Source organism: Pocillopora verrucosa, chromosome 9, assembly GCF_036669915.1.
Source record: "Pocillopora verrucosa isolate sample1 chromosome 9, ASM3666991v2, whole genome shotgun sequence".
Classification (NCBI taxonomy): domain Eukaryota; kingdom Metazoa; phylum Cnidaria; class Anthozoa; order Scleractinia; family Pocilloporidae; genus Pocillopora; species Pocillopora verrucosa.
The window spans coordinates 19,976,963-19,989,532 of NC_089320.1; the positions used below are offsets into that span (position 1 = coordinate 19,976,963).

At 38.7% G+C, this 12,570-nt stretch overlaps 1 protein-coding gene across 1 annotated transcript; it reads left to right on the forward strand.

Moving 5' to 3' along the window:
* Positions 1 to 245: 245 nt before the first annotated feature.
* LOC131793671 (DDB1- and CUL4-associated factor 6-like) lies at positions 246 to 11,102 on the forward strand. The gene is made up of 12 exons (XM_059111120.2): positions 246 to 419; positions 793 to 854; positions 1,513 to 1,605; positions 2,270 to 2,347; positions 3,463 to 3,567; positions 4,571 to 4,684; positions 5,896 to 6,113; positions 6,819 to 7,959; positions 8,367 to 8,523; positions 9,237 to 9,322; positions 9,424 to 9,529; positions 10,367 to 11,102. The coding sequence occupies exons 1-12, from the start codon at positions 332 to 334 to the stop codon at positions 10,414 to 10,416; spliced, it is 2,298 nt and encodes a 765-aa protein (XP_058967103.2). The 5' UTR covers positions 246 to 331; the 3' UTR covers positions 10,417 to 11,102.
* The last annotated feature ends 1,468 nt before the right edge of the window (positions 11,103 to 12,570 follow it).

Below are 12,570 nucleotides of genomic sequence, written 5' to 3' on the forward strand. Positions count from 1 at the left end.
CCCCCCCCCCCCCCCACCCCCTCCCATGTGCCTTCGGATCGGGATCCATCACTGACATGCATAAGTTTTTTTCCTCAACTCGCGATGACTTGAACCTAATCTCTGAAGCTTAACTTACTTCGTGTCATGATAAAAGAAGCGTGAAACTGGCCACGAACCTCTTAGCAACATAATGCAATCGCGGGCGCATAACAGCTGGAAAAGGGCCCAGACACATGCGCACAAGCTGTTAAAGGTCACCAAATCCAAGATGGCGATATTTTGACTGTCACCCATTTAGGCCCGCTGTTGTCGTGTTTATAAATTTCTGTTTCCCATTAACGTCTGAAACATGCAGAATAGAACAACTCTGCATCACAATTTACAACGGAGGGTTTATGGTAACTTACCGCCGGGCATGTTGATGAAAAGAGCGAGAGGTGTGTTCAAAATATTAGTTTCAGATTTTGTTTTGATGGAGCGATGGAGACATTTTAAGCTTACATTTTATAGATCTATTGATCTCTCAGCTGTATGTAGCCAAGGATATTTTTTATTGTCCATGAGCTTTGCCCAATTTAAGAAAGAAAAATATCGATAAAATAATAATTGAAAATCATCTGCACGGTTTCAGTTTTGCTTCCCACCGAAAACTTTTTTTTTTTCTTTTTTGTCTACCACTCTGTTCAAAAATTATCATGTGTATTTACTGATATCAGTTATGAAAGTGATAGAAAATCTTTTCTTCGGATAGATTTCTGGATAAAATACTGTTAATTAATTAATCGCTATTTTTGCTCATTTCCTGGATAGGAAGTAAATATCTGCTGCAGTGCTTGCAGAAAGAAACAGCTTTGACGGGGCATGAAGGCTGTGTAAGTTTTGAGTCAGTGTTATGTTGTGTCTCAGGATAAAAATGATTCCTTTTCTAAAAGAAAAGGAAAAGAAAAAGCATATATTACACTAAAAGGGCATCTAGTTATATACACCCTTACCTTACCCTCCCCTCCCCCTGTTCCTCCCTCAATTACCCTTTACACCCTAGTATCAGTACTCACATTCTCCATACTGCTTGCTATACATTTGCTATGGTACTGAAAGGGAGAATTTGTTTAACAAGAGCTTTTGTAATTAATTCATGATCACTTCCTTTATTCTCATTTCGTTAATGTTTGTTTTAGCAGTGAAAATGTAAGGAGAAAGAGGATGCTAGTCACTCTTAGAAGTAAAAGGGTTCACAGTAGTTTTCTAACCAGGTCCAAATAGACTAGGCTAGAACATTTTCCTTTAGTTTTAGTCTTGGGTTAGTTTTGCCACTGGTGGGTTTTGACAAGAATTCCCCTCGGTTTACATTTAACAAGAAAATTTTGGTTTTGGAGTCTCTACCAAATTGGAGCTTTCCTTGAGAGAATTCCATAGAAACACGTTCCATTGAAATGTAAATGTTTCTGGTCCACAGCTGTCTAACATAGTGATAAATTTCAAGCCCCTTAGTTTCTCTTGTGATAATACCATTTTGTCTAATTTCTTTAGGTTAACAGTATAGCTTGGAATGAGAGTGGCAGCTATCTTCTCTCTGGAGCTGATGATTGCCGTCTTAACATTTACCAGCCAACAAAAAGAAAGGTTAATTGTACAACTTAATGTCATAATCTCATTGGCATGTGTAATAGGAATTTTTTTTTTAAATCTTGAATAGTATTTATCTTTTAGACTTTCCACTGAGAAAACATGGGACAATTGTTAGAGGTTAACCCTTTAAACTCCCAAGATCTAAATGTCAATTCTCCTCTCTAGCTGCTACACATTTCCTTGTAAATATGTTAGGAGAATGTGGTGTTACATCAAGGTAAAACTTCTATCTGTTAGGTTTGAGTATTCTCATAACTTGTTTGCTGAATATTGTATGAATATTAAAGGGAGAAGTTACACGTAATCACTTTTGGGGATTTAAGGGTTAACAGTTATTGTTAATTACATGTAGTGTAGCCCTTGTCATAATAAAGGTCAAAATGATGATGAGGATTGGAAGGTCTTCCCAGTAGGGATTGGGCAGCTAGTCTTGTGATTTACCCTACACTTTTGTATCTTGTTAAAATATGCTACTGTAAAATGGACTTGTTTTAATGCACTCTTTTTTTATTAATTCTGGGAAGAAGTGGACAAGTTGATAGTATGAAACCCTTGTACCAAGATTACCTTGTAATAAAAGTTTGGTCAGAAATATTCTTTTCCCTCCTCCATTTATTTATGTGCAGTGTTGATATGTATAACAATATCTTCTTTTCAGTTGCTGCATTCCATCAGATCTGGTCATAGAGCCAATATTTTCAGTGCCAAATTTCTGCCTGGTTCAGGAGATAAATGGGTGAGTGTTCTTGGGTTGACAAATTCAGTTCTGTGTTTGAAACTCTTTTGATATTATCTACATCCTCATGTTGTTCAGCCTTATGTGATAATATCTTATCATAATTTTTGATGAAATAAATTTTATTTGAGCTGCCAATTGAAGTCAATAAAAGCTATGGTCCTTGCAGGTCTGCTATAATTTTTTGCAATTGCAGAAAGAAAGCCTGAAAAAACTCCGGCCTTGACAGGATTTAAACCCCTACCTCACAGTTATTAGTCGGCACTACTCCCAAAAGAGCTACAATGTACAAAACCACACTTCAGGAGTGAGGGAAATTTTAGAGGGTTTTTCTTTCCCCAAGGAAGAATTTGAACACAATTTTTAATGACATAAACTTCATTTGAACTTTGGTTGAACATCAAGTAGAGGAACGATCCTTGTAGCAATTTCATACAAGAAGTCTGAAAATTTACAGGCTTTGACACAAGGCTCCAAGCTCAATTTTTCAAAAAGTTGCCATATGGCAACTTTCCATTGTGAAATGGTTGCCATTAAAAAATTGTGCTTGCCTTTCTTTTCAAATCTGTTGGTTCACCATGTGGCCACTTTTGTCAAAATTCTAGCCACCAAATTTATTTTTCACCCGCCATGGTGATTAAAACTTGGAGCACTGTGATGAGATTCTAACCTGTGCCTCCCAGGAACTAGTTGAGTGCCACTATCAACTATGAAATGAAGCTAATGTGACATCGATCAGACTGAAAGCCCTCACTGAAGCACAAAAGCTTTAACCCTTTATGCCCTAACATCAGTATGCATTTCTCTATACTGTTCTCTACACATTTCCTAAGTTGCTGACAAGGAGAATTTGTTTAATATCAAGAGCTTCTTTAGTTAGTGATCATTTCCTTTATTCTTGTTGCCTTAATGTTTGATTCAGGGGTGATATTGTTGTTAGAAATTAGATGCTAGTCACTCTTAGGAATCAAAGGGTTAAATTAAACAAAGGACAACTAGTCTATTTATAAAGACATACCTGATATAAAGCTTCTGAGGCCTTTGATCAAGCAAATAATATTATCAAAACATAAAAAGCTTGTTTTAATGTATATACATGTTGTGTGCACCAACAGATAGTGTCCTGTGCTGGAGATGGCATGATTCACTTTACAGATCTCAATAGAGAAACAGGCCATGGACAGTTTCAGTTTAATTGTCATGCAGGAACTACATATGAGGTATGGTATACAGTGCTGCAAGCTCAATTTTGTCTATAACTATGAATTATGTATATCCCAGTAGGCTTATCACCAGAATACATTTGTTGAAAAAGGACTTTGAAACAAGTTATAGAAGTGCTTTTATTAAATTAGCTTTTGCATTTAATGGTTTTTAACTAAGCATGAAAATGTGATAATAAATCAAATTCATTTCAATATGTTTGAAACAGAATTAAAAACCTACAACATGAAAAAAAACTGGAACATAACAAAATGGAAATTAAGACTTTTCCTTAGAATTAATCTTTGATAATTAAAAAGAAATAATAAAGTTGTTCCACAAAACTTTTAGAATTTTCCATCTGAAGTAGTACAGAGTTCGTATCTCTTAAAATAAGGAATGCTAGAGGTGGGCTTATAATTGGATTAATCATAACCATTACATTTCCTCAAATGTGATGGAGCATTTTCAGCCTCATTTTTCACTAATCATTCTGTACAGTTGTAATTGGACAGTGTAATTGGGCAGTTGTCTGTAATTGGACACCTGTAATCAGACAATTGAAGCAGCCAATCATACTAAGTCCACTCAACAAAATCCACCAATCACAGAATTGATCACAATAACCATGGCAACAACCACTTATTTAAAGAAAAACTTTGGAATTTTCAATTCCATAAATTTTAAAAGTGAGGAACATTAAACTCGAGATATTGTCTCCACTAGAGATAAATTATTTGTTCAAGATGTATTTGTTTATTTGGAAATTTTAATGGTTATGATTAATAGGTAACAAGACTTTGTGTTGTCCAATTCTGTAATCACTCGTATGATTACAGACCAAATTGGACTCCGCTCAGTCCTTTTACCATTATACATTTTTTTGTTTACACTCAGATGGTCCTATAACCAGGGAGGGTGGGGAGGGGCCAGCTTATGAGTTGCAGGGTACTGTATGATATTTGATAAAGCACACTGTGCTTCTAAATCATCTCAGTCATGTGATTGTTTTTGTGCTAGGTAATTACAACTCCTGGGGACCCTAACACCTTCCTTAGCTGTGGGGAAGATGGCACAGTCAGACTGTTTGACCTGCGAACCAAGACAAAATGTTTATGCCGAGATTGTAAAGAGGTTTGTTAGGTTACAGAAACTTATCACCATGAAAATTTTCCACTTGTATTGTATTTAAGATCAACTGAATGTGTTCCTCATTAACTTTATTCAGTAAAAATGACATTTTTTGAGAAAGTTGTTTTGTTGTCTTGTAGTGAGCATGGTACAGAGAAAAAATGCTAAGTCCACCTGAGAGAATTGAATCAAAACCTTTTGGATTCTGTCATGCTCTTGAGAAGATGATGCAACATCTTACTCTTTCACATTTAGTTAGCAAGCCTAAAATTTATCATCCACTATATTCCATTTCCTCAAAATTAATGAAGTATTTGTAGTTAAATGCTCATCAAATCAGGACAAAAATTATCCAAGATTTCTAGAAATTCACCAAAAACACCAAACACAGGTCTATTATGTGGTTTAATTTGCTTTATTTTGTAGATTAGATTTGGTGTAAAAAACTTGCTCTGCTAAAAAAAACAAAACTGAAAGATTTTTTTAGCTCTTGGATCTTGAAATATTTCTCGTGAGTTATGTCAAATAAGGGATTTTAGACACAATCAAGGCTCCAAAACGTCTTGCCTCAGTCGTTCAAAGGTTGGATATTGCTATCCAGTGGATAAATCACTATACGGTGGACAACGCCATACATTCTGCAATCACTCATCTGCCAGATAGCAATTTATCCGTTTGATAGCATTATCCACTCCTCATACAACTGAACCCTGGATTTCATTTATTTTGTGAAGTGGTTTAAAATTTCCAATTGCCTTTTCTTGTTATGTGAGAAAAAGAGCATGAAACAAAGAGAAATGGAATTTTGATTTGAGATAAAACTGAAAATGGAGATGTGGATTACAGTGTGGTGTGTGGTTGAGTGGTTTGGGCCCCAAGCTTGTAATCTGGTGATCCTGTGTTCAAGTCCTCCAACCCTGTTACTCGCTGGATTTGTTCTTGGTTGCCCCAAACTCAACTCCCCTGCTGCACTTTGTCTATAGCCAAGTAGCCTGCCTCCTGCCTGCCTATTACACTATTTTCATGTTCATTTTATATTTTAATATTTTTAAATCAGTTAGACTTGTATAAACCTACACCTTGGTTGCCCTAGAATTATGGAATTGGTTATGGTTAGATTTAAGGGTTTCAGTACAATTTTCATGTGGAGTCACTGATTTTTTTTACTATTGTGTTGAAGGAGCCCCTCATATTTTTCTCTTGTCCTAACACAGGACATTCTGATAGACTGCGGTAAAGCAATCACATCCATCAATCTGAATCCCATCATGCCGTATCATCTGGGTGTTGGCTGTGAAGACAGCACTGTACGAGTGTTTGATAGACGTGCACTGAGCAGTAGCAGCACCAACAAGATGAATGGAATGTTCTGTCAGTTTAGACCAGATTCACTCAATGGTAGAACATGTCGCGTCACTTCACTTCATTACAGGTGTGAAAATTGTTTATCAGCTAATCAAGTTTGCTGAAAAATGTTGTGATTGTACTGTCTGTTCCTGTGTTTGGATAAATACCTTAGTTACTAGATACTCTGTATTTTATTTGTTAGCACACCCTTGACCGCAGTCACGTGATTATCCATATGTATCAAATGTGTAAGGCACTTGGTCTGATTCATGCGTGAGTCACGCATTACTCTCTAATAGTATATCGAACCCTAATGCACAGCAGTGATTTTAAAGTAAATACAACTTAGCAAAAATTCAAGTGTATGATTACAAATTACTTTCACGAATTTTCTTGGTCTATAATATTCATCTTGTCAGTATTTCGAATTATATGAGGCCATATGTTCCAGCTTGTTGTGAAAAATCAAACGAGGTTTTAGATCTCTTTCTCTTTAAATAATTCATAGATATTTCAGAGGAGGCCAAGAAAAGATGAAATACGAAAATGGCTGACCGTCTATACACTTCGTTTACACCAATTGTCAACTTTCAAAGGTTTTACTTTGTACAATTAAGCAGATGTTTCCTCTATGGACCTTGCATGAAAAGCTTTGGAGCATTGATAAGCAATTAAGTCTCAATAAATAACTTGGAAAAATATTTATGACTCTTGTTTAGGGGAATACACTGCACACCAACTTTACATGTCTCCAGGCGCGTGTTAAACTTCTATGCTCTTCCTTTTCTAGCCCTGATGGTAGTGAACTCCTTGTGAGTTACTGTGCTGATTATGTCTACCTATTTACCTTACGCGGAAGTAAACAGCTTCGCTCTACACACGACGATGACCTGGAGGGTGGATACTCCAACGGTAGCAACGGTCATCGGAATGTACCACCACTGAAACGTCTGCGCCTGCGAGGAGATTGGTCAGATACAGGTCCCAATGCCAGGCCTGAAAGTGAACACCCTTCCCCAGAAAACTCCCTGATGCAGCGTATGTCCGATATGTTTGCACGCTGGCTTGAAGAATCGTTTCGCGCCGGACAGCGTCACAGAGCCCGAACATCATCGTCGCGCTCGACGTCGGTGTCATCTACAACATCATCTTCGTCGATGTCTTCGTCGCCGCCATCTTATATGTCTAGTAGCTCATCAGAGTCAAGCGGAGCTTCGGGTTTGTTTGGAGAGGAACCGAGGTGGCGTTGGAGTCGTGAGCGGAATTCCGAGGTGCCCCAAAGTAGAAAGGGAGTGAGGGTAGGTGAATCAGGCGGAGCTTCTGTGGAAATGGAGTCAGAATCAGCGGCGAGTTTAGATGATGCCAACAGAACTGGCCAGGAGAGATTAAACGTTTCTAGCACCAAATCTGTCGAGCTTATTCCTCACTGTGAAAAGGAATTTGAAAGTGTTCCTAGAACTACTGAATCGACAACCTATGTCAATGATACTATGGCAGCCGCCGCTGAAAATAATACAGGAGCAAGCGAAACCTCAACGATAGCAATCGAAAGTAAAGACACAGAGAATGTGCCAAGTAGCCATCGATTATCTCAACAAATGGACCAGTCAAAAGTAAAAGACTCACATTCGAACACTTTAGTAAAAACGAAAAGTAAAGACAGTTCTTCACCAGCTACGCAAGAAACCACCCGCCCAAGCCGTACGCACGCGGATCCAACGTCTCAAGAGGAACCAAGAGACGAACGAAATCCAGGCGTAAGTGGCGATGAAGGCGTTGCTCTTCCGGAACACACCTCAGCGGCTACTCGAATTCAGCGCGTTTATAGACTTCATAAGAAGGCAAAGTCAAGTACGGAGTGTGAAGGAAAGGATCTTTGGATTCCAGAAATGACACGAGTCTACAAGGGCCATCGTAATGCACGAACAATGGTTAGTGTACCTTACACAATGTCTCTTTTAACCTGAATTGAAATTAAATTAAACATCAAGGTCTTAAGCTTGCGCAAGCCTCCCGATGAGCGCATAGGAAGATTCCTGGACACAACTTCAGCTCAGAAAGGCAACTTGGCTCTGACAGCCTGAAAACGCGCCACCTCGCTTATACAACGTTCGCATATGTGCACTCATTTGACCGCTGTGCTAACACAATGACTCGACCTGCTCTTCAGTGAAGATATCTCGATCTAAAGTGTAGTGCGCTGTACTGAATGTTAGTCTATCGCGTTTCTCACTCACGAAAATTAGGAAGTGATTTATTTGGAAGACCGAACCGGAATTGTTCGAATTACTTTGAGGGATAAAACGGAATCTTAATTTTGCTTGCTTACACTCTGTAGATCAAAGAGGCTAATTTTTGGGGCGATGACTACGTTCTTAGTGGAAGTGATTGTGGTCGAATCTTCATCTGGGAAAAATACAGTGCCGAGTTGGTGATGATTCTTCAGGGTGATAAACACGTGGTCAACTGTGTTCAGCCGCACCCATATGACCCAAGTAAGCCATCTGTTACACTGGTCAACATGTCTTGTACATCCTTTCGTGCCTTCTACATCAGATAAGAATTTGTAATAATTTGTATGATAAGCTTACTTCAGCGGCAAAATAGAAAAAGGTGATGTAATTATAGATTTAGCAGTTGCGGACGATTATCAGGGCTTCATATTTCAAACAAAGTTATGGCTTCTCCTCCATAGGAGGTAGTAGCCATAAAAATTAAAACATCTTGCGCAAATTGAATCCGGAGTTTTCTGTGAAGATATATAGGGAAGCAGAAGTGGCTCGGTGGCGAGAGAACGCTTCTCTGTCTATGTTAAGCGCAAGCTATAAATAACGCTGCGAAAAGAGCGGTGAAGCACGCGGGATTCGCCGCTCGTGCTGTGGCGCTAATTAGAGCCTGATTACAGTCTAGGACCTGGGCTGATTTTGAAACAGGTTCTCGTTCTTTTTCAAGGATTTTCCTTCGGGTTCTTTAGATTTGCTCTCTCTACGAAAGGCGACGCTCCAAATTCTGATTTCGAACTGGAAAACAGTGGATGCAGAGCAACCTAGAGGAAATGCCACTGCCTAATTACAAATTGTATCTCTAGGTATTGTTTTTATCCATGAAAAGAAATTCTGCCATCTTTGTGAATGGAGTGAAAAACAAAACAATAGAGACAAAACAAATTGAGGTTTTAGGACAATTAACTCCACATTCATTTCAACAGTTCTGGCATCAAGTGGAATTGATTATGATATAAAACTTTGGACGCCTTCTGCCAAGGAACCCATGGAACCTAAAGACAAGGATGAGGTTTGTGTGCGATTTTTTCTTGCCTTTAGACAACGATGAAGAACGTATCCAGTGGAGTCCTGCCTTCTGTATAATTGCTATAAATTTTGTTCTCTTTGTAGATAATTGGTCGTAACGAGAAAATGTTGGAGGAGAGTAGAGATACCATAACAGTACCGGCCTCTTTCATGATACGTATGCTGGCCTCTCTGAATCATGCCAGGTTTGGTAGGTCATTAAGGCTAGAATTCGTCAGCTTGCGAGCAGGCTCTCGTCATTATTAGCGCAGCAGGACGTGTGTATCTCCGCCCTAGGGAAGGGAAGATTTGAGGCGAGTCAGGAAGAAGTTTACCGAGGGTCTGGCACTCAAAATGATCAGTGCTCTATCCCTTGCAAACCTCTTGCCAGGTCGTGTTACTCGAAGCCTCATTCGTTTCCGTGGGCGACGAAAACAGTCGTGCCAAAGCGCTAAAAATGAGGGCGTGCTTGCAGGCGAAGAATTGCTGGACGCGTTCTCTTCTGTTTCTACTCAACCCTTAACTCCCAGAAGTGATTAACAAGTAACTTCTCCTAAAAATATCCATGCACAATCCAGCAAAGAGGTCATGAGAACACTCAAATTCATCGGGTACAGGCTGTTATCTTGATCTAACATCAAGTCCTCATAACTAACTTACAAGGAAATGTGTAGCTGCTAGAGGGGAGAATTGACAAGCTGATCTTGGGAGTTAAGCGGTTAAGCAATACAATAAGACATTCTCAGGTTTTAAATAGTCTCATCTAGGGCACTTAAAAGAATTCAGGAAAATAATGCAAATCCTAGACGCAGTTCCATCACATCTATCGACCTATGAAAGCGTGCGTACTATCTTAGTTATTTTATAAACACAAATATTGCGGCGAGTCACATGATTGATAAGATTCCACTGATGAGGACTATCACGTCAATAATTATTTTTCTTAACCAGTTAGGAAGTTTTTGGAGTGGAACTGAAATCCCAGACGATCTTGTCGTGCATCACGAACAGACATGTGATTACGATATGTTTCCTTTACACGTTACAGGTCAGCGGACTCAAGATGACGAAACCGACTCTGATTTGAGTGACGATTGAATTATGTGACGTGCTGTGCTGATCACCAGACTGTCACGCAACTCATCTGATTGTTGTCGAGTTGGTTACTCTTACTTTTTTTCCGGGAATAGATATATATTGGGCTATGTTTGTCACCTCAATGCAGCAAATGGGTTTAAAGTTTATCCAATGTGAGATATTACTTTTTTTTGAAAAGAAAAGAAACAATTACTGTTCCTTTTCAGTCTGTTTAACTGTGGTGGAAATTATCGCAAGTTTCTTTCGAAACATTTTACGTTAGCCCTACTTCGTAACAAGAGCAGAGAGCTTTTCTGAACTAGCGTTCTATGGTTCGTTATAGTATATGCGATAGTAGTTGGAAACGTTAGTGAGTTAAGTGTTGAAAATATTTTTCACTTCGAACACTTCAGTGTACAGGTTTGTTCTCCTTTAGCCCTCTCATAAGGAGAGCAACATCTTTCAAATTTCATCTGCTGAGCTTGGGTCAGTTGAAGTATAATGAGGCCTTTGGTTGTCAGGGGTAATTTTTCTTTTGATCTTATAAGAAAGGAGTTAGCTTTGTGGGTTATTTCATTATATGTAATCGTGATCGATGGTGGATTTGTAAATAGTTTGCATACTAGATGAAAAACGTTGTGTAAATTTATGAAATCTTGTACATACTGTAGATATTATTAAAAGATGTTTTGGTTTTTGTCTGGAAAGGAAGGATACCGTTGCTTGAATTTTCGTTCCCCATCACCATCTGTGTGCTGCTACGTTTCATGCTGTTTTACTTTGTGAAGTGCGGCCAGCAGTTTGTTAATAACGAAGGCATTATTATGGTGATACAAATACTGCAGGGATGATTAGAACCGAAACTTCTGCTCTCGTAATGTAATCAATAAATTCAGTGAATAATAGCGTCTTCGACATGTGAACTTTGAATCTTCAGATCCAGCCCCTGATATCTCAAAGCTACAACTTTTGAACCAGAATCCAAATTATTTCGAGAATTGTAAGCAATAAAATCAAATTAAAGACGTATTTCAACTGCACTCACGAATCAGAGTACCGTATCCTCCAAACTGCGTTTGTACAGCCCCTTTTCTGTAAGTATGATTACTTTTAGTGAAGACTCCAGCGAATGTACTTGAGTCAACTAGTTATACACAATTGTTATCAAATGATGCCAATTCACCTGTCTAATTTAGGTCTGTTACTAGTGATACGGTACAACCTTAAAGACAAAATTTACCATTTGCGCCAAGTGCCGAATTCCCGCCTATAATCAGGCGAGCAACCTTAGCCAACTTTTACTTGAAATCGAGCTACTTTTTCCATAATTAAATCCAAAGGCACCAAAAAGACTCTCAACCACGCATTTTTTTTCGAAATCGTACACCTGCCTGCCTTCTCACTGTTACCTAGCTGGTTTATTCAGTTCCCCGAATAGCACACGCTCTCATCGGGGTCACATGACCTTCAACAGTGAAACTGCCTCCCTGTCAAAAGTCGCTGACCGAGGAAAATGGCAAAATCTTTGACGTCAGAGGGTAACAGTGCGATGTTGACCGACATGCACGCGTGCAAAGCGTGATTGAAGCATTGTAGTTTTGCGCTCTTACGAGCCAACCTGTAATTTATCAGTACATGTTCGTTTTGTTTTCACATTGTGTCTCCTAATTTCCTCGTCGTGCCACATAACGAATCACTTACCGACTGGTTCCCTGGAAAACTGTTCATTTTGTTTTCCTTGGATCTTAACTTTTTAACTTCCATGAATGACCAAGACAGAATTTCTCCTTTCAATGTCAATACAATATCACGCAGATAAGTGATGAGAATAAAGAAAATTTTCAACCAGGGGATTACTAGTTGATCCAATACCAAATTCTTTAAACTAACATCACACAAGAACTGTGTGGCAGAAAGTAAGGAGAATTTCTAATTAGATTTGGGGAGTTAAAGGGTTAACAAATAAAACCGTTTCTCTTGGGAAGAGTTATTAAATGTTTGTTTTTTTCCTTTTTCCTTCTTTTTCACTTTTCTTTTCTTTTTTTTTTTTACTATTACTATTGCCACGTGGTATTGGCATTGCAACTCTATCGCTTAATTGGTTCCCAGACTCAAGCGAAAATTCAGCAGCGCGGTTCTTGGGTATATCGTGAGTTTCTTGGTAACCTTTCTAAA

Coding starts and splice junctions, on each gene's coding strand:
- LOC131793671 (XM_059111120.2), top strand. CDS start 332: ATGCAGAATAGAACAACTCTGCATCACAATTTACAACGGAGGGTTTAT. Junction 1,606..2,269: donor ACCAGCCAACAAAAAGAAAG/GTTAATTGTACA, acceptor TCTTCTTTTCAG/TTGCTGCATTCCATCAGATC. Junction 9,323..9,423: donor AACCTAAAGACAAGGATGAG/GTTTGTGTGCGA, acceptor TTCTCTTTGTAG/ATAATTGGTCGTAACGAGAA.